The following is a 21,698-nucleotide window of genomic DNA, read 5'->3' on the forward strand; positions in this document are numbered from 1 at the left end:
CTCGGCCCATCTTTGGAGGTCATCTTTCCAGCCTGTTCCACCTCCTGCCATGCTGAACTCCACTCTTCTCTCAGGGCTACAGCGCTGTGAGAAGTCTCAAGTGACACTGCTCATGCTGGAGTTCCCAGGCAGGATGAGCCCGGGAGGCAGGCGAGGGCACTGCCTCTCAGGTGTGGACTGTGGACAGTGGGTCTAGCAGAAGGTGCTGCCACAGACACAGAAAGGGAGCTGGGCTGGGGCACCCAGGCAGGACTTCCTCTCTGCTCTGCCAGAGGAGCCCTCACGGCAGGAGAAGGGCAAGAACGCTCTTCGGCAAGCCGTGTCAGGCAAGCAGACCTCCGCCTGCCCTCAGGAATCCTTGGGGGACCAAAGCCACCTCCCACGTCCACATTTAGGCCAAAGGGGTGAGGAAGCAGGACAGAGGCAGGAGGGGTTGGGCAGAGCCCACGTCGACAGGGAGGCTCTGCACGCAGCGGCCACCACCTTCCTTTCCGGCTCACTGCTGGTCACCATGTAGAGGAACAGACAGGACAGGGACTGATCACCCAGGCCGCCAGGAGCTGGGCTGGACTCTGTCAACACAGGCACAGTTTCCTGTCCCAAGGTCACCGTGAACCTGGAGGACTTGTTCTCTGAAAACACACACCCAAGGTAGCTGGGAGGAAGTTCCAATGTCTGGCCATGAACAAGACCTTGGCGGGTCTTGGAGAAGTCAGAAATCAACAGGAAATCCTGTGACTCTGGGCCTGGAATTCCCCACCCAAAGAACCCAGAAAATGCAGCCAAAACACGTATTCAAGTCCAGCCCCAGGCTTTCAGATTGTTCCAGACATCTGGACCCTGACCAAGTGAGCGTGCAGCAGGCCCATCATCGGTTTGCCCCTACAGAGCCCCGGCCTCGCCCCAGGGCAGACATTCGGAGACAGCATCTCCATGTGATGGCCACAGCAGCTGGCCCCTAAGAGAGCGGCTGGCTCTGCACTGTGCCTGGGTTCGGCTCCCTGGCTGGGGCCCTAGGAGGCTCACGTCAACAGTTTTGCCGTCTATCCCCTACACGGCTCTCAGGTAGGTGGGCGTGGGGGAGAGACCACCTGCCTCCCACCCCGCTGGTGGCCCCAGCCCAAGTCTTGGTCAGTAGTACCCCCAATGGCACTTCCACGTCTGCATCCCCACGGTCCTTGCTTGGGAACACAGCACTCCGACCCACTGACCAAAGACGGGGGATGGACAGACAAGCCTGTGTCCCCGATAATTGGATCACAGCCCCATCAGAGACGATGCCAGCTGTCCCCTGCAGGAGGCAGCCGCTCCAGGCTCAACCCCATGTGTTTAAATCCCGACAGCTCAAGCCACCAGTTGTGCCCCTGGAGAAAGGTACCAGCTCCCTAGGGCCTCGTTTCCTCCTCCACGAGGAGGTGCCCAGAGGAGCAGGAACTGCCCCTCAGAACTGAAGTAAAGAACTTGCTGCCTACAGCAGACAGTATGCGGAGCACAGGGCCAGACAGGCCAAGCGCTGGATAAAAGAGCTGTTGTTTCCAGCAGCCCAGGGACCTCCCGCCCAGCCCAGCAGTGCTCTCTGCAAGACAGCAAAGGGGGGAGGCAGGCATTCCATGTCCTCCTTCACATTCTGCCCGAGACCAGGGAGCGCAGTCCGCCCAGTTAACATCAGGGAGACACCACCGCCTCGCCAGCACCTAGAAGCCAAACCCCATTGCTGGGGGCGGGGTGCGGGGGGCGGGCATGGAGACTCACCCCCAGATGTGCACATTGCCTGAGACAAGTTGGGCAGCCAGTGGGGCCGGAGGTAGGTGGTCGCCCCACCCTGTCCCCGTCTCCAGCCCTCCCCAGCATCCCCAAATACTCTCAGTCTTGATACCCAGCATAAAAGAATTTGATGCAAGACGTCTGGAGCTCTAGCTTGCGGTGTGGTGGGTGGAGTCCTTTCTGAGCCAGGTCCTCATGAGGGGAGGTTGCTGGTTCCAGATAAGGAAACTGACCTACCAAGAGGGTCAGAAACCTGCTGAGGTCACACGGGATTGGATCTGTGCTCTCTTGTCCCCTCAGCTCCTGGTGGCATCACGCAGGCACGACCATTCAAAACTCTGTTTTTCCTACAACCTCCGACCAACCTCCATTGCAGCCTCCCACCCACCTAACCCTGGAAAGCCAGCGGAAGGGCCTGGGCACAGGCGGGGCCAGCCATAGGGGACTTTCCACACTCAAGGGTGCGTCAGTGTTGGTGAGGCCATGTCGCAAGCCAGAAGCTCGAGGCAACAGGAAGCTGAGGTTAGCATATGAACACGCGTGCGGCATGCATGTGTGGGACATTCCTGACGCCTGATCTTCACTATCGGCCCTGTCCTCCTTGCATCGAGACCAAGTTCTTGTGCTGCGTCCATACCAGGAAGCCAGCCTCCACAGTGGCCTCTGGCCCATCAGTGCCCTGCCACCCGCTCCTTGCCCCATGGCTCCCTCCACTCACATCTAGGGTCATCCAGAGACCAGCCGTGAGGGTTCCTGCTCACTTGGGGAAGTCACTTGGCCGCCCAAGCCCCGAGTTCCCCACCGGAGCAGTGGGCTTCTCCGGTTCCTGCCCTGGTGTGGCCCCTGGTGAGGAACCTGCAACACTGGTGTGGATACAAGTCCAGCTGCAGCAGGAATCCCACGGGTGCCTCTGCAGCCTCTGCTCTCCACTCCCCATGTGACAGCCTCTTGCTTGCTGCCTTCGTACTCCCAGACAGCTTCGCGGGCTCACTCCCTCCCAGGCACCCACCACAGTGCTCTGTGTTCACTGCTGAGCATCAGCCTCTAAACCTCCCCTTCTCCCCGGGGCCTCCAGGCACCCCACCTCTACGACTGCTGCTCTGTCTCATCCCTGAAGCCCTACCCCTTCCTCCCAACCTTCAAGTCCTCCCCAGCACTGCCCCCACACCCTGGGGCTCCCACCTGCTGCTTTGATGCAAAAAAACACAAACCCACAGCCCCCACTGCTCTCTTGCCCCAATTTCTAGCAGATCTTTCCACCCAGATGGCCCTGAGATGCTGCAAATGCAAGGCGTCCAGGACCCCCTCCCTAGCCCCACTCTCACTCGGAGGGCTCCACTATCCATGTGCCCTTCAGACTCTCTCCACCCCAGATAAACTCATCCTCAGAGACACCTTGATGTCCATCCTGAGCCCCAGAGGCTCCCCCTCCCAGTCCCAAAGGAAGCGTTCTTCACTGGTCTACCCCAGCAGTTCTCCCCAGGATAGAGCAGTTCAGGCTTTTGAGTCCGTCCAACCTGGCTTCAAGTCACCGCTTAGCCCCTTTTATAGATGAGTGACGTCCAGCAGGTTCCTTGACCGCTCAGTTCCATCCGCTAGAAAGCGGCCAAAAAGTTTCCAGGAGCCTGAAAGCGGTAGCGGCGGTTATTTCGACAACTTATCTGAGCGCCCCATCCTCAGCGCCCTGCCCAAGAGTGCTGATCCCAGATCAGTAACCCCGGCTGGATGAAGCCGCGCCTTGCCTCCACTCTGGCCGCCAAGCCAGGCGCTGTCCCCACGCCCCGGGCTGCGGGCAGCCGGGCGGCCGCCGCCGTCGGAAGGGCCAGGCGGGGTGTCCGAGGAAAGGCCCGCGGCCGCAGCTTTCCGGCCATTGTCCCCCGCGCCCCCGCCCTGCCCCACGGGCCACCTACCCTGGCGCCGCGGGCGGCGGGCTCTGCCGGTGCTGGCGCCGCCGGTACAGCCCCGACGCGGCGAGCGCGCCCAGCCGGGTGGCCATGGCAGGGGCCTCCCTCCCTCCTGCCGCCCGCTCTGCCGGGTCGAGGGACCCCAGGCTCGGAGGGCGGGTGCGGCCGCGGGCAGCCACCAACGACCGGACACCGCGGCCCGGACGCCCGAGTTGCAGGAGGGGGCTCCCTCGGCACCCACCCCTCTGCACCGGAGCTCACGTTACGCACTGCGATCTCCAAAGGGCAGCGGAGTCAACTCCAAATAGAAAGGATATTGTTCCCGCCGCGGGGGCAGCGCAGTGAAAGCTGAGGCTAGCAGGATTGGGTCCCGCTTGGGAGGGGACGCGCTGGGAAGATCCCAACCAGCACAGAGGTGAGTCCACAGTGACAGGGCAGGCTGCCTAGAGATCCCGGGCTGCCAGGAGCCTCCGAGGAAATCCTAAGCCCCCTGAACACGCTGAGGATGGTATGTCCTCCTCTGAGGAGGGCGGTATGGACCTGAGCCAGCTTAGGAATTCTGCAGTCAAGAAACTGATGAGGGATTCACACATGTGCCCACTTTCTGCTTTGGTCCCTTCCCTGAGAAAGTGCAGCCACCTAGGAGACCCAGAGAGACCCAGAAGACCCAGTTTCCCTGGTAGCTCAGCTGGCAAAGAATCTGCCTGCAATGCAGGAGACCCCAGTTCAGCTCCTGGATCAGAAAGATCCCCTCGAGAAGGGATGGGCTACTTACTCCAGTGTTCTTGGGGTTCCCTGGTGGATCAGACAGTAAAGAATCCACCTGCCATGAGGTTGGATCCCTGGGTTGGGAAGATCCCCTGGAGGAGGGCATGGCAACCCACCCCAGTATTCTTGCCTGGGAAATCCCTCGGACAGAGGAGCCTGGTGGGCTACAGTCCATGGTCGCAGAGTTGGACACGACTGAGCGACTAAGCACAGCACAGGAGACCCAGACCAGGACAGCCCAGTCCCTGGACCTGGCCAACAAAGAACCATCCACTCCAAAAGAAGTTCACACAGTCAAAACCCAGAGGGCATGCAGTCGCCCAGCTCTTCATGGAGAGCAGAAGCAGCAGGATCTGATGGAAGACCGCCAGGAAGGCATGGTTTCCATGCATTTTTACCTAAAGGTATTTATTGGTGGGGCTACTGTGATCTATGTGCTAACACCCATGACCAGCATCTGAACTGTGGCCACTGATGGCCAAGGAAGAACCATGATGAGCATTTAATAAGGATCCACAGCACTCACAGAAATCACATTGATTCCATTTCCCTGAAAAACCTCTCTAGTGAGGTCAGAAAGCATGAGCAGTACCCTCCCCTGCCTTCCATCATTCCAGACAGCAGGATGCTGGTCTTCTGACACTGGGGAAGGAGGAAACTTTAGAGGGGATCCATCAGCACTCAGATGCCAGGCTTACGTGTCAAAGAATGAACAACACTCAATAAATTCAAACTCGAGGAAGTAAGCGCTCATTAACCGCTCTGGGAGCCAACCCCCAAACACAGCCAGGTGACTACAAGCATTGTGTGCAGTACAGTTTGTCAATACACCTTGATTCCAAAGGTACCAAGTACTGATCAATTCAATAAACATTTTCTTAAAGGTGGCACCAGGGGCTAAAAGGGCATAGAGAGGCTGAGCCTGGAGCCAACAAGTAGAGGGATCACCTCCTGCCTTCTGATTTAGAGCTGAATGCTTAAGAAAGCTAGGGTATAGAGTTTTCTTAGGGCAGCTTCAAGTTGATGGCCCAGGGCCTAGGCCCCTCTTACCAGCCTCCATTCAACCTGACCCATATGGAAATTATGATCTCTAGAACCCAGAGCTCTCAGCCAGAGTCACAGTTACATTTAATGAGGGAACACGTCCACAATGGTGGATAGACCTGGGAGGGAGGCCGTAGCCACAACTGTTTTGCACATCACCATTTTAAATGAAGTTCAAGTCCAAGATTACCAAACACTAATTGATTCAACAAATATTTACTCTAAAAGGGGCACCAGGGGCTAGAAATTGAGAGAAATTTAGTGACTGAGTCCAAATCCCAAACCTCTGCATAGCCTTGTTTTCCCATTCTGCAGCCTCTCTTGCAGGATGAGGCTGCCAGCCATGCAGGCCTCCCTGTCCAGCATTCTGGCTCCAGAGAACACAGTTGCGAAAACACAGCAAAAATGATGTCAGCAAAAATGGCAGAATAAGGACCTCTGAAAGTCTGTCCTTCCGTAAAAGCAATGAAGGATTTCCTTGGTGGCTCAGCAGTAAAGAATCCGCTGGCCAATGCAGGAGACTTGGGTTCAATCCCTGGATCGGGGGGATCCCCTGGGGAAGGAAATGGCAACCCACTCCAGTATCCTTGTCGGGGAAATCCCATGGACAGAGAAGCCTGGCAGGCTACAGTCCATGGGGTCGCAAAGTGTCAGACACAACTTAGGGACTAAACAACAACAACCAAAGCAATGAAAAAACTAGCGCAAACTGTCAGAGTCACCTTTTTCAGAACTCTATAAATTAACCAAAGCCTTGCAGTAACCAGACAGCAAGAAAAACAGCTCAGAAGACATATGGATGACCAAAAGGTACATGAAAATATGCTCAATATATTATAATCGTAATCATTAAGAAGATGCAAGTCAAAACCTCAATGAAATATCGCCTCTCACCTGTCAGAAAGGCTATTACCAAGAAGACAAGAAATAACAATTGTTGGTGAGGATGTGGGGAAAAAGGAACCTTTGCATACTGTTCAAGGGAATGTAAATTGATGCAGCCACCATGGAAACAGTATAGAGTTTCCTCAAAAAAATTTAAAAATAGAACTACAATATGATCCAGCAATTCCAGTTCTGGGCATTTATCTGAAGGAAGCAAAAACCCTGATTTGAAAAGATATACACAACCCTAAGTTCATTGCAGCATTATTTACAAAAGCCAAGCTCTTGATGAAAGTGAAAGAGGAGAGTGAAAAAGTTGGCTTAAAGTTCAACATTCAGAAAAGGAAGATCATGGCATCCGGTCCCATCACTTCATGGGAAATAGATGGGGAAACAGTGGAAACAGTGTCAGACTTTCTTTTTTGGGGCTCCCAAATCACTTCAGATGGTGACTGCAGCCATGAAATTAAAAGATGCTTACTCCTTGGAAGAAAAGTTATGACCAACCTAGATAGCATATTCAAAAGCAGAGACATTACTTTGCCAACAAAGGTCTGTCTAGTCAAGGCTATGCTTTTTCCTGTGGTCATGTATGGATGTGAGAGTTGGACTGTGAAGAAGGCTGAGTGCCAAAGAATTGATGCTTTTGAACTGTGGTGTTGGAGAAGACTCTTGAGAGTCCCTTGGACTGCAAGGAGATCCAACCAGTCTATTCTAAAGGAGATCAACCTGGGGATTTCTTTGGAAGGAATGATGCTAAAGCTGAAACTCCAGTACTTTGGCCACCTCATGTGAAGAGTTGACTCATTGGAGAAGACTTTGATGCTGGGAGGGATTGGGGGCGGGGGGAGAAGGGGACGACCGAGGATGAGATGGCTGGATGGCATCACTGACTCGATGGACTGGACTCTGAGTGAACTCCGGGAGTTGGTGATGGACAGGGAGGCTTGGCGTGCTGCGATTCATGGGGTCGCAAAGAGTCGGACACGACTGAGTGACTGAACTGAACTGAACTGAACTGAAAAATAGATAAGCTAAAAAATAACTGGGAGGGAATAAAAGAAAAAAAAAGAAAGCTAAATCTTCGTAAAAACACTTTTATGGTATTTTAATTTATCTTAGTACCTTAATCCCCAATTCCTAACTCCATAGCTGCCTAGAAAAGTAACTGCCGACATTCCCAGTAACGGGGGAGAAGAGGGCTGAAATTCTTTCAAGGCTTCATTCCCAAAGAATGACCTGGTCTTCCCTTGAAGATCACACTTGAAGGCTTTTCTTTATGTGACCTCAGTCATAACAACCCAGTGCTGAAAGCCTCTCCTAGGGAGAGTTTTTCAAATATATTACTATCATAACCACTTATGATACCATTGTCACAGATGATGGATAACAGTTGGCAAACAGATGACTAACTTAAAGAAGCTTAAAAGGAAAAACCAAGGAATTAGATGTGCTTGGGAGCTCTGAAAAGAACTGACATATCCCTGGGAATCTAGAAGGCCACGCACATGCCCGGGGCTGAGTGTATGCTCAGGAAAGACCTTAGAAGGTCCTAAGCTTTCACTTCTGACAGATCCTTTTAGCTCCATACAGCAGGAAGTGAGGACTAGGGCAGAGTTGTAAAGTGCCAGGTTGAATGTTGAAAATGTGCCCAAAAATATATTCAGAGCCTTCCGTAAAAGCTGGGAGACACTGATTTTGTCAACTACAAATTTTGGCACTTGCCATCGGCACTTGCCATCTACGTCTACAAGGGTTAAATCAGGTGTTGCTGTATCTGCTAACTTTCAACACTCTCTGAAAGGAGATTAGGATGGAGAGCAGAAATGAGGCACTCTGTGCTCTGAGAAAAACTGGCAGAACAGGTATTATAGTTAGATATCTTCTCATATCGAGAAAAGCACTAAAATCCTTCATGGTGATGGCAGTTCCTCATGACTAGCAGAATCCTTTCGCCACAAAAAAAAAAAAAAAAAGTGCTTAATTGCATGTGTTCTCCTGACACCAAAATCATACATATACTGTCCTTCCCCCCTACCCCACTGAGAGCAGCTTCTCAGAGCTATCTGAAATGCTGTCTCCCAGAGTATAGCCCACACTTTGACCCAGATAAAACTTCACTCACAACTCGCACATTGTGCATTCTTTTAAGCCAACAGTTTCAGGCATTCAAAAATATCTCTATCCAAAGACTTCCATAGTAATCCAGTGGCTATGACTCCAAGCTTCCTGTGCAGGGACGCAGGGACTCAGGTTCAACGCCTGGTCAGGGAGCTAAGGTCCCATAGGCCATGCAGCATGGTTGAAGAAAAAGAGAAAGAAAATCTCTGTCCAGTCATTAGCTGGCCACTAAACTAACCAGGCAGAGACTGCAGTGGCCACAAATGACAGAGATACAGACTTTACAGAGTAAGTTCAGGAAAGTCACTAAACAAACAAACAAATCATAAGCAGCACCAACACAACCAGGGGATTAGGGAGAATCTGGTTTCCAAAGCTGCCACACCACGTTATTTTATTTGAAAAGTTCCGTTCTCAGCAAAAGTTAAGATACATGCAAAGAAACAACAAAAAATGACCTAGACACAGGGGAAAAAAGAAAAGCAATCAGTGGGAAGGAAGCCCTGAGGAAGCCCAGATGTTAGACTTACTAGACAGACTTCAAATCAGCTAATTTAAATATGTTCAAAGAACTAAAGGAAGCCAGGTCTACAAACCTAAAGAAAAGCATGAAAATGATGCATTATCAAATGTAGAATAGCAATTGATAGAAATGATAAAATGGAACCAAGTAGAAATCCTAGAGTTAAAAGGAAATACCAAAGGATGAAATGAGAGGACGCTAGACAACAATTCGAATCCACACGAAGAAACTAAGAGCAGCAACGGGAACCACAAGATAAAAATAAAAGGCAATATAAATGTATTTTTTGTTTGTAAACGTTTTTTTCCCATTTGGCTTAAAGATGACTGCATAATGAAATAATTTAACACAAAAGAAGGCAATGGTGTAGGAACTGAGAAACAAAAAAAGACATGATACATAGAAAAAAATAGCAAAGTGGCAGATGTAAACCCCAGTTATCAGTAATTACATTAACATAAATGGATTAAACCAGTCAATCCTAAAGGAAATAAGTCCTGAATATTCACTGGAAGGACCGATGCTGAAGCTGAAGCTCCAATGCTTTGGCCACCTGATGTGAAGAACTGACACGTCGAAAAAGACCCTGATGCTGGGAAAAACTGAAGGCAGGAGGAAAAGGGGACGACAGAGGATGAGGTGGTTGGATGGCATCACTGACTCGATGGACATGAGTTTGAGCAAACTCCAGGAGTTGGTGATGGACAGGGAAGCCTGGCGTGCTGCAGTCCATGGGGTAGCAAAGAGTGAGACATGACTGAGTGACTCAACTGAATTGAAATGTATTAACTTTCCAATCAGAAAGTTTTTAAACTTTTTTTAAATGACTGTTTTAAATGTGATCCAATTATATGCTTTCTACAAGAGACTCACTTTACATTCAAAATCACAGAAAGCTGGAAAGTAAGAGAGTGTCAAAGATATACTATACAAACAGCAACCAAAAGAAGACAGGAACGGCTATGTGTGCGTGCTAAGTTGCTTCAGTCACGTCTGATTCTTTGTGACCCCAGGGACTGTAGCCCGTCAGGCTCCTCCGTCCGTGGGATCAAATAGCATCAAAAGGAAAAAATACTCAGAAATAAATTTAACCAAAGAAGTGTAAGCCTTAGGTGGCACAGCGGTAAAGAATTTGCCTGCCAATGCAGGCGGTGCATGATACGTGGGTTCAATCTCTGGGTCATGAAGATTCCCTGGAGTAGGAAAAAGCAACCCACTTTGGTATTCTTGCCTGGAAGATTCCATGGTCAGAGGACGCTAGCCATGAGGCTGCAAAGAGTAAAACATGATTGAGCCTGCACACGTGGTATACTGATAACTACACAACATTGTTGAAAGAAATTAAAGAATACCTAAAGAAATAGAAAGACATCCCATGTTCATGGACTAGAAAACCTAACATTGTTAAGATAGCAATATTTCCCCTTCCTACACATGTCCTATGGATTCAACACCATCCCTATCAAAATTCCAACTGCCTTTTTAATAGAAATGGACAAGGTAATCCTAAAATTCACATGGAAACAAATGCAAGGAACTCAGAATAGTTATTGAAAACAACTTGAAGAAGAACAAAACCAGAGGCCTCACGTTTTCCAATTTCCTAACTTACTACTGAGTTACAGTAATCAAAACAGTAAGGTACTGGCATAAGGACAGACAGATACATCAGTGGAACAGGATTGAGAATTCAGAAATAATCCCACACATCCATGGTCAACTGATTTTTAAAATTTATTTATTTTAATTGGAGGCTAATTACTTTACAATATTGTAGTGGTTTTTGCCATACATTGACATCAATCAGCCATGGGTGTACATGTTTTCCCCCATCCTGAAACCCTCTCCCCCCTCCCTCCCCATCCCATCCCTCAGGGTTGTCCCAGAGCACCGGCTTTGAGTTCCTTGTTTCATGCATCAAACTTGGGCTGGTCATCTATTTCACATATGGTTATATGCATGTTTCAATGCTATTCTCTCAAATCCCACCCTCGCCTTCTCCCATAGAGTCCAAAAGTGTGTTCTTTATATCTGTGTCTCTTTTGCTATCTCACAAATAGTGTCATCATTATCTTTCTAAATTCCATATATATACATTAATATACTCCTTGGAAGAAAAGTTATGACCAACCTAGATAGCATATTCAAAAGCAGAGACATTACTTTGCCAACAGAGGTCCGTCTAGTCAAGGCTATGGTTTTTCCAGTAGTCATGTATGGATGTGAGAGTTGGACGTGAAGAAGGCTGAGCGCCGAAGAATTGATGCTTTTGAACCGTGGTGTTGGAGAAGACTCTTGAGCATCCCTTGGACTCCAAGGAGATCCAACCAGTCCATTCTGAAGATCAGCCCTGGGATTTCTTTGGAGGGAATGATGCTGAAGCTGAAATTCCAGTACTTTGGCCACCTCATGTGAAGAGTTGACTCATTGGAAAAGACTCTGATGCTGGGAGGGATTGGGGGCGGGAGGAGAAGGGGCCGACAGAGGATGAGATGGCTGGATGGCATCACTGACTCGATGGACATGAATCTGAGTGAACTCTGGGAGTTGGTGATGGACAGGGAGGCCTGGTATGCTGTGATTCATGGGGTCACAAAGAGTCAGACACGACTGAGCGACTGAACTGAACTGATACTCTATTGGTGTTTTTCTTTCTGACTTACTTCACTCTGTATAATAGGCTCCAGTTTCATCCACCTCATTAGAACTTATTCAAATGTGTTCTTTTTAATATCTGGGTAATATTCTATTGTGTATATGTACCACAGCTTTCTTATCCATTCGTCTGCCAATGGACATCTAGGTTGCTTCCATGTCCTAGCTATTGTAAACAGTGCTGTGATGAACATTGGGGTATGTGTGTCTCTCAATTCTGGTTTCCTCGGTGCATATGCCCACCTGTGGGATTGCTGGGTCATATGACAGTCCTATTTCCAGTTTTTTAAGGAATCTCCACACTGTTCTTCATAGCGGCTGTACTAGTTTGCATTCCCACCAACAGTGTAAGAGGTTTCTCTTTTCTGCGCACCCTCTCCAGCATTTATTTTTTGTAGACTTTTTGATAGCAGCCATTCTGACTGGCGTGAGATGATACCTCATTGTGGTTTTGATTTGCATTTCTCTGATAATGAGTGCTCTTATGAGCATCTTTTCATGTGTTTGTTAGCCATTTGTTTGTCTTCTTTGGAGAAATGTTTGCTTAGTTCTTTGGCTCATTTTTTTTTATTGGGTCATTTATTTTTCTGGTTTGAACTGTATGAGCTGCTTGTATATTTTTGAGATTAATTCTTGGTCAGTTGCTTCATTTTCTATTGTTGTCTCCCATTCTGAAGCCTGTCTTTTCACCTTGCTTAGAGTTTCCTTCATTGTGCAAAAGCTTTTAAGTTTAATTAGGTCCCATCACTGCATGGGAAATAGATGGGGAAACAGTGGAAACAGTGTCAGACTTTATTTTGGGGGGCTCCAAAATCACTGCAGATGGTGACTGCAGCCATGAAATTAAAAGACACTTACTCCTTGGAAGAAAAGTTATGATCAACCTAGATAGCATATTCAAAAGCAGAGACATTACTTTGCCGACTAAGGTCCGTCTAGTCAAGGCTATGGTTTTTCCTGTGGTCATGTATGGATGTGAGAGCTGGACTGTGAAGAAGGCTGAGCACCGAAGAATTGATGCGTTTGAACTGTGGTGTTGGAAAACACTCTTGACAGTCCCTTGGACTGCAAGGAGATCCAACCAGTCCATTCTGAAGGAGATCAGCCCTGGGATTTCTTTGGAAGGAATGATGCTAAAGCTGAAATTCCAGTACTTTGGCCACCTCATGCGAAGTGTTGACTCATTGGAAAAGACTCTGATGCTGGGAGGGATTGGGGGCGGGAGGAGAAGAGGACGACTGAGGATGAGATGGCTGGATGGCATCACTGACTTGATGGACATGAATCTGAGTGAACTCCGGGAGTTGGTGATGGACAGGGAGGCCTGGCATGCTGTGATTCATGGGGTCACAAAGAGTCGGACACGACTGAGTGACTGAACTGAACTGAACTGAAGTCCCATTTATTTATTTTTGCTTTTATTTCCATTACTCTGGGAAATGGGTCATAGAGGATCCTGCTGTGATTTATGTCAGAGAGTGTTTTCCCTATGTTCTCCTCTAGGAGTTTTATGGTTTCTGGTCTTACATTTAGATTTGTAATCCATTTTGAGTTTATTTTTGTGTATGGTGTTAGAGAGTGTTCTAGTTTCATTCTTTTACAGGTGGTTGACCAGTTTTCCCAGCACCACTTGTTAAAGAGATTGTCTTTTCTCCATTGTATATTCTTGCCTCCTTTGTCAAAGATAAGGTATCCGTAGGTGCATGGATTTATCTCTGGACTTGCTATTTGTTCCACTGATCTATATTTCTGTCTTTGTGTCAGTACCACACTTTCTAGATGACTGTAGCTTCGTAGTATAGTCTGAAGTCAGGCAAGTTGATTCCTCCAGTTCCATTCTTCTTTCTCAATTGCTTTGACTATTTGAGTTTTTTTTTGTATTTCCATACAAATTGTGAAATTATTTGTTCTAGTTCTGTGAAAAATACCATTGGTAGCTTGATAGGGGTTGCACTGAATCTATAGATTGCTTTGGGTAGTATACTCATTTTCACTATATTGGTTCTTCTGATCCATGAATGTGGCATATTTCTCCATCTATTTGTGTCATCTTTGATTTCTTTCATCAGTGTTTTATAGTTTTCTATATATAGGTCTTTTGTTTCTTTAGGTAAGTTTATTCCTAAGTATTTTATTATTTTCATTGCAATGGTGGATGGAATTGTTTCCTCAATTTCTCCTTCTGTTTTCTCATTGTCAGTGTAAGAGGAATGCAAGGGATTTCTGTGTGTTAATTTTATATCCTGCAACTTTACTGTATTCATTGATTAGGTCTAGTGATTAGTGGTGGTTTCTTTAGGGTTTTCTATGTAAAGGATCATGTCATCTGCAAACAGTGAGAGTTTTACTTTTTCTTTTCCAATCTGGATTCCTTTTATTTCTTTTTCTTCTCTGATTGCTGTGGGTAAACTTTCCAAAAATATGTTGAATAGTAGTGGTGATCGAACCCTTGTCTTGTTCCTGACTTTAAGGAAAATGCTTTCAAGTTTTCACCATTGAGGATAATGTTTGCTCTGGGTTTATCATATATGGCTTTTATTATGGGTCAACTGACTTTTGACAAGACTGCCAATGATAAAAGAATAGTCTTGTCAACAAATGATGCTAGAACCACTGAATAGTCACATGCAAAAGAATGATTTTAAACCTCCACTTCAGGTCATTTATAAAAACTGACTCATAAAATACAGAAATAGAAACTGACTCAGGTACTGAAAACAGAAATATTAAAGAATCAGTGCTAAACACTCCAGGGGAAAAAAAGCATATGTGTAAATATTTATAAATTAGGTACGTTTCCTCGATATGACACCAAAAACTCAAGGCATCAGAAATAAATAAATAGGGATTTGCTGGTTAATCATCTGCCTTGCAACATGGGGGCACAGGTCCCATCCCTGGTAGGGGAAGTAAAACCCCACAAGCTGCAGAGAAAGTAACCCATGTGCTACAACTGGAGAGCTCACACACAGCAACAAAAGACCCTGCAGCTGCAGCTCAGACTCTAGGCACAAAGAAATAAGTAGGACTTCACCAAAGTTTAGAACTTCTGTGTATCTAAGGACACTACCAGGAAAGTGAAGACAACCCACAGTAGAAAATATTTGCAAATTATATATCTGATAAATATTTAGTATCCAGAATACATGAACTCTTACAATCCAGCAAGAAAAAGAACCCAATCTTAAAACAGGCACAGAATTTGACTAGACATTTCTCCAGATAAGATCAACAAGCAGCCAATAAGCTCCTGAAAAAGTGTCCAAGATCACAAGTCACTAGGGAAATAAAAGTCAAAACCATAGTGTGGTGTCACTTTACACCTACAAAAACAGATAACGGTAAGTGGAGAGAATGGAACCCTCAGACATTCTTGGTGTGAATGTAAAATTGATGCAGTTACTTGGAATACAGCTTGGCAATTCCTCAGTTCAACATAAAGTTATTATAGGACCCCAAAATTCCACTCCTAGGTATATTCTCCAGATAGTAGACAATATATGTAGGAATATTCACAGCAGCACTTATTCATAAGAGCCAAAAGTGGAAACAAAATTTCCACCACAAATGAATATACAGATAAAATGTGGTTTATCCATATAAGGGCATATTATTTGGTCAAAAAAGGAACAAAGTACTGATTCATACAACAATATAAATGAACCTTGAAAACATTATGCTAAATGAAAGAAGCTAGGCAGAAAAAAAAAATAAAAAAGAGGCCACATAACGTATGGCTCCATTTATATGAAATGTCCAGAGCAGGCAAACCTGTGGAGACAGAAAGCAGACTAGTGACTGCCAGGGGCTGGGGGAAGAAGGGATTAGCTGGAAATGGGTTTCTTCTGCGGGTGATGAAAATATTCAGAATTAGTGGTGATGGTTGCATAACCTGGTAAATATACTATAAACCACTGACCTGCACACTCTGATAGTGAATTTCATGGCATGGGATTCATACCCCAAATGTTAAAGCAGCACACACATAGTGAAGCATGCAACTATGCTGCTAACTAAGAGACAAGGGCCCCAGAAGCAGCACGAAGCTGGGAGGCGGGGTTGCTATCTCTTTCTGGGCGGTGAGTGCCATCCCTAGGGCAGCCAGCGATACCACCACAGCCTCTCTGACAGAGCCAGTCTCACTGGGGGGCTGAAGACAACTAGCCCAGATCCTTTGGCATGGCTGAGATGAATGATAATTTCATCAGGGCATTTTGAGTGACTGTATTTTCTTACTGTGTATGTATGTTTGGTTTCATATACACATATATGAGACATCTCATCTTAGTGAGATACAGTCATCTCACGTGAGCATCTCATTAAGATCATCTTATTAGGTCCTCTTGAATGAACAGTCACCATCCAAAATTCAGGAGATCTGAATAAACAGAACAAGAAGGACTGTTCAGGTGCCTCCCTCTGCTCCCCTCCCTTCCTCCCCTACCCCCCGGCAGAAATGAAGCTCTAAGGATGCTTTAAGTGTGACTGCACGTAGTAGCTGGGAGCAGAGAGCGGCCGTGTGGCTGGAGAGGTAGGTCAGCCGCTGCGCAGGGAGAGCCCAGTCCCTCCCCAAGCAGCAGGCCACCTCACAAGTGCCGAGTGCTCAGTTTTCAGGAATTCTGGGAACTGGTTCACATCACCTTGGTAGCTTGAAGTGAGCCCAAGTAAGAGGTGTTACAGCATGGAACTGCACACACCCTATAGATCAGGCCCCATAGCACTCCCCTGGCCAGCCAGAGAGGGGAGTCTCCACCAGAAGAAGAAAAGGGAGGAGGTGAGGGCCATGGGCGAGGCCCAGTCAGGCCCAGTCTGGGGCTCAGGGCCCAGCTGCACATCCCCTGTCACCTGCTTCACACTTTGCTTAAACCCCTGAGTCCATCACAGCCCCATGTGCTGTCCCAGGAGCTCTGGCTGCCACCCTAGCTGCTCCTTGGCAGGCTCCTCTGCTGAGGGAGCCACTGGGCATATTCCTGAGGAGGGTGGGGACCATCTGGGAGCACTGGGGGGTGTGGTGGACAGGGGGAGGGGGCTGGTAGGTGTGAGGACAGGGATCCAGCAGCCCCACTCTGCACTGTGCCAAGCATGGGGCCCGGCTGTGAGCTGGCGGCCTCTGTGGGTGTCGGTCATGTGGCGGGTGGGCCTCCCCTCCAACAGGCCAAGCCACTGAGTCACAGCTGTGCGCACTGTTCCCCAGGCTCCCTCTGGAGGACAGCCGCTGACAGGCCAGCTCCCTGGGCAGGGAAGGTGACCCGCCCAAGGTTGGAAAACGTTGACGTCAAAGGTCCCTTCAGCTGGGACAAAGACACGGTGTTTTTAAGTCCAGAGTTCTCAGGGCTGCAGCCAGGGCTGAGCCTCTTCCCACAGCACGGAGGCTTCCTAAATAACCACGCCCACGTCCCGGGCCTCATTCACTCTTCTGGCCTAGCTCAGCCTTCTGGGCTACAGGCCGTCATGTCCAGTCTCAGGGTTTCCCCCGAGACTTACCACCGCTCTCCAAATGCTTCATGGCTCAAACTAGCTCTGTGTCCACTCCCACACCTGCCACCACAAACTGGGCACCTGCCCTGGGTCCAGACTCCGCCTCCCAGGTCCCCTGAATCCCTCTCCTCTTCTCTTGCCCCTTGGCTGCTAAGGGGAGGCTTCATCACTGCTTGCCGCCTGGCTGGTCTCCTTCCCTGTCTCTTCCTCAGCAGCCCCTTTCCTAACAGTACTCAGAGGAGTAGTTCCAAAGTGCCCAGCCACGCCTGGCACTCCAGGTCCCTTCAGTGGCTCCCCCGCCTGCTTGGAGGGCTGGGGCTTTACACCGTTGGCAGGGAGAACCCAGAAGGTGCAGGAGGTGTACAAGGAGAGGGTAATTTCCAAAAATCAGTCTGGTCTGGGCAGCAAGGGATGATGTGGGGAAAACCAGCATCCAGGTGTGAGAACTGCCCTGGCATTTCATGGGGGTAGTGGATGTGTGGAGGGCACGGTGGCATGAAACAGAATGAAAATGAAACTCCACAGCTTCTGGGACAGGAAAAACCTCACCCACCCCAAAGGCTGGGTCAGATGTCCATTCCTGCGCCAGGCTGGCCCCTATGCCTGCATGTGGAAGGGAGGTCAGCCAGCCCTGGCATGGATGCCACATGTGGTAGGCCAGCTTCAAAGGAGGATGGGAGCATGGGCTCACAGACCACTCACAGCTTGTGAAAAACAAAAGAACAGAAGAATACACACAAAAAAGAAGAAAGCCACCAAAATGTTACTGAGGGCATTTCTGAAGAGTGGAGCCACGGGCTATTTTCTTCCTTTCTTTCTGTTAATGTTTCTGTTACCTCTTTGTTTCTGGGTTTTCCTAGCGAGGGAGTGAAAGTATTAGTTGCTCAGTCATGTCCAACTCTTTGCAACCTCAGTGGATTGTAGCTCGCCAGGCTCCTCTGTCCAGGGAATTCTTCAGGCAGGAGTACTGAAGTGGAGAGCCATTCCCTTCTCCAGGGGATCTTCCTGGCCGAGGGATAGAACCCGGATCTCCCACAATGCAGGCAGATTCTTTACTGTCTGAGGCACCAGGGGAGCCCCTAACTCTCTAAGATGAGCAGTTCTACTTTTAACCCAACTCAGAGTTTTCCAAGGCTCACTCCAGCTCCTGCGTCATTTGATGACTAGCATCTTTTGGGATCAGGGTGCCCACTGGAGCCAGGCAGCAGCTGGAGCGGGCTGGCCCCTGTTCCCACCCTGGCCTGCATTCCCAGCTTCTCCTGCGGCGCTGTTCTCTGGCCAGCCTGATACGCCCCTCTCCCCTGAAGACCCTCGGGATTCAGGGGGGAAAGAATTCCTGCTGAGGGAACAGAGGTGCATCTGGGTTTCTGCCTCTCCCCAGCCCAGAGCATCAGAGCTGAAGCTGCTATGGAAGCTGACATCCTGCAGCTCGGCCTTATGCGATCCCCGCTGTGCCTGGAAAACCACCTGTCACGCATCCCAGCCCCACACCAACACCCATCTGTCGCTGCTCCTGATTCTGTCCCTGTTCTCTCCCCCCTTTTTTTCCTTGGGAGCTTAGAGGGTGGGGAGTGAGGCAGCCGGCAGGGGTGCCCTGCGAGGGACAGGAAGGCAAGAGCACACTAGGAGGGGTGAATATTGGGAGCCGGCTTTGTCGGCAGACCTGGGCTGCAGCGGGAGGTCTGGGAAGTGGGCAGTAAACCGCGAGTGAAGCACGGGACTCCCCAGGTGACAGGGTCTGTGCTGGCTCCTGGGACTGTGCTAGGACCCCAGGCCATAGCCTTTCGTGATCTGTGTGAGCCTGAAGGCTGGGTGACTGTCCTGCACATTGCCTAGGTTTTGGGGCCACCACTCTGCCCTCTGTGGCTGCTCCCCATTTCTGAGTACTGCCTCTCCAAGCTCCTTTCCCCAGCAAAGCCACGCGGTCCCCTCCAGCCTCCAGCGCCAAGTCAAGGGGTCATAAGGAAGAGCATCCTCCTCCCAGGGCTTGGCTGGAAGGGGCCCTGTGGGCCTCAGAGACCAGCCCCTCCCACCCCTGAGTCACGCACTTGTACCCAGCCAGGTTCCAGAAAGGGTTGCGGGGGCCAGCACTGGCCAGACACTGGTGGACATGTGACTGGCCTGGTGAGTCACTTGGCCTATGGGGCGTCAGTCATCTCATCTGTGAAATGGCCACAAGGGATATAAAAGTGGAAGCTGGGCCAGGCCTGGGGGAGTTTCTGGGGTTCAACCCATCCCTGTGCAGCCTGTGTTGGGGGCAGGTCTGGCTAGGTCCCCAGACCGACCGTTTACCATTTTTACCACCCTCGTCTGCTGAGCAGGAAACAGAAGGCTCCAGAGGTGACCTGTCACCAGGGTCACCCAGCGAGGGGACAGGGAAGCCGGCGGGAGCCGACCGCCTGGGTTTTGACGCGGTGCCTTTCAGTTGGTAGTGACCTTGAGCAAGCCCCTGGCCCCTCGGAGCGCTAGTTCTCGGGAGCAGGGGCGGGTGTGGTAATGGCTCCATCGTCCGGGACAGGACAGACCCTTCACCTGCCGCTGCCCGGGGCTGGCCAGAGGGCTGGAGGCGCGGGAGCGGGGCAGGCGCCCCTGAGCTGGCCGGCGCTGCCCCCCGGGGACGGGGAGAGGTGGAGGGGCCGGGGCCTGGTGAGGCCGGGGTGCCCGCAGCGGGTGGGCTGGCCGGGGTCCTGCCCCGCAGCCCCGCCCAGCCCGGCGCCCCAGGCGTCCCCTCCCGGGCCCACGGCGCCCACCGCCCAGGGGCGCAGGGAGGGACAGTTACCTTCCCGTCATGGTGGCTGCGCACGCCGAACCCGGGCCGCCTCGGGACCCCCGAGCCGCCGCCGCCGCTCGCTGAGCGCCCGCCGGCAGGTCCGCGCCCGGAGCGAGGAGACGCCCAAAAAAGGCCGGAGCCGCTCCGCCCGCCCCGCCCCGCCCGCCCGCCCGCCGAGCCGGAGGTGGGGGCTCGCTCTGGAGCGCAGGGTGGGGTGGGCCCGCGCGCCCCGGAGGCGGGGTGCGGAGGCGGCGGCGAGGCGGTGGGCGCAGCGCGCCGGAGGGCGGGGAGGGGGCGCCGCGGCCCCGCGCAGCCTCGCCTCTGGGGACACCCGAGCACGGCCTGCGGAGCGCGCGGGTCACGTCCTCCCCGCCGGCTTCGCTCGCCACCTCCCGGATTCCGGGCATAGCTTTCCTTTAAAAGGGAGTGAAGTTATAATAAACACGAACGAGCCCCCTTGCCCCGCTGGGGCGCCCCGCCCGGAGCTTCCCCGCTCCGGCTGTCCCAGGCTGCCCTGGAACGCGAACACGTGCGGGGGAGGGAGCAACGGGGACAGATGCCGAAGCCACCTCCTCGCTGGCCCCCAACCCCGAGTGCCCGCTGCGGCCCCGGGCAGAAGGGGCCACCTTCACGCTCTAATTCTGCAGACAGACGTATCTGGACACCGACTCCCTCCCGGGGCACTGGGGACTCCCAGTCCCCGGAGTCCCGCTTCCAGGAAAGTCAAGGTCGAGGGGCGCCCCCTTTGAGTCAGGAGCCTGATTCTGCATACTTACAGGCCAGTGTCCTCCCCCGGAGATAGCCAAGTCATCCGAGTCTGTGAGCAGCCCCCTAACCTAGCAGAAGTTACTCTATAAAGATGAACCAAACGCCAGAAGTTGAGGAGGAGAACCAAGGAAAGCTAGAGAGGAGTCTTTAAACTGACCTGGAGAAATACAAAAATTTAGGGAACATATTCTGAATAAAAATGTTAAATAAACAAAACGTTTACTCCACCTAAAGGCAGAAATTTCTAGCGAGGCAGTGGAGTGTAGCTCATAATTCAAGGCAGCCCAAATACCAAGGCTGGGATAAAACTGAGCAGCCTGATCTGGTAAACCAACTGAACATTGCCTTACTTCTTGGAAACAGACAAAAACTATCTAGAAATGGCCATGCAAAGTAGCAACCCACAAATGAGCAGTGGAATCCAGAGCGATGAATTGATAGTAATGCGCAGCAGTATACCTGCAGAGCATGCTTGGGAAAGGCACCTGTTCCTAAGCAGCTGATATCTTGAAACTATTGCGGTTTGCAGTTCTTGCAAATGTGTCTTGGTTGATTCTGATTAACTGCAATTTGATGATTAAGTGGAAAGTATGGATGCTTTCTTGGGTCATCCGCCTGTTTATAGAGAAATGCTTTTCATGATTGCCGACACAGAGACACAAATGTGTTGGAGGTTGTGCACCAGCGATGGACTGGATGCTTAATCAAATATTGGGGTTTTGTGGGAACCAAAGGGGATGAAAAGCAGAGAGCAGAACACCAAAGGGACCTGCTCCCTACCTGGGGATCCCATGCCTGCCCTCCAGCCTTCTAGCCCCACTTTGTATGGTCACTGAGCAGGAGGGGATCTACCTGTGGCCAAACCAGAGCTCTCTGCTGCTCGCCTGTCACTCGGAGTGCCTCTCCCCTGGGCCTGGGCAAACTCAGCAAGAGCTGGGTGGTGACTTTGCCATCATTCAGCCCTGCTAGAGAGGTGGAGCCTCAAGGAGCTGTCTGCCAGCCTCCTACGGTGCTGCTA

General features: G+C 50.5%; 1 protein-coding gene across 3 annotated transcripts in view; it reads right to left on the reverse strand.

Annotated features, from left to right (window-relative positions):
• Positions 1–20,054, reverse strand: part of LIMS2 (LIM zinc finger domain containing 2) — a 39,522-nt gene extending 19,468 nt beyond the window's left edge. The window contains exon 1 of one of the 3 annotated variants that reach the window (XM_018065841.1): positions 19,922–20,054. In XM_018065841.1, the coding sequence (XP_017921330.1) occupies positions 19,922–19,932 (11 nt within the window). In that variant the 5' untranslated portion in view covers positions 19,933–20,054. Of the gene's footprint in view, positions 1–3,281; positions 3,600–3,674; positions 3,792–19,921 lie in introns of those variants that run through there. The other 2 variants (XM_018065840.1, XM_018065843.1) reach the window with 2 other exon arrangements.

Source organism: Capra hircus, chromosome 2 (assembly GCF_001704415.2).
Source record: "Capra hircus breed San Clemente chromosome 2, ASM170441v1, whole genome shotgun sequence".
Lineage (NCBI taxonomy): Eukaryota > Metazoa > Chordata > Mammalia > Artiodactyla > Bovidae > Capra > Capra hircus.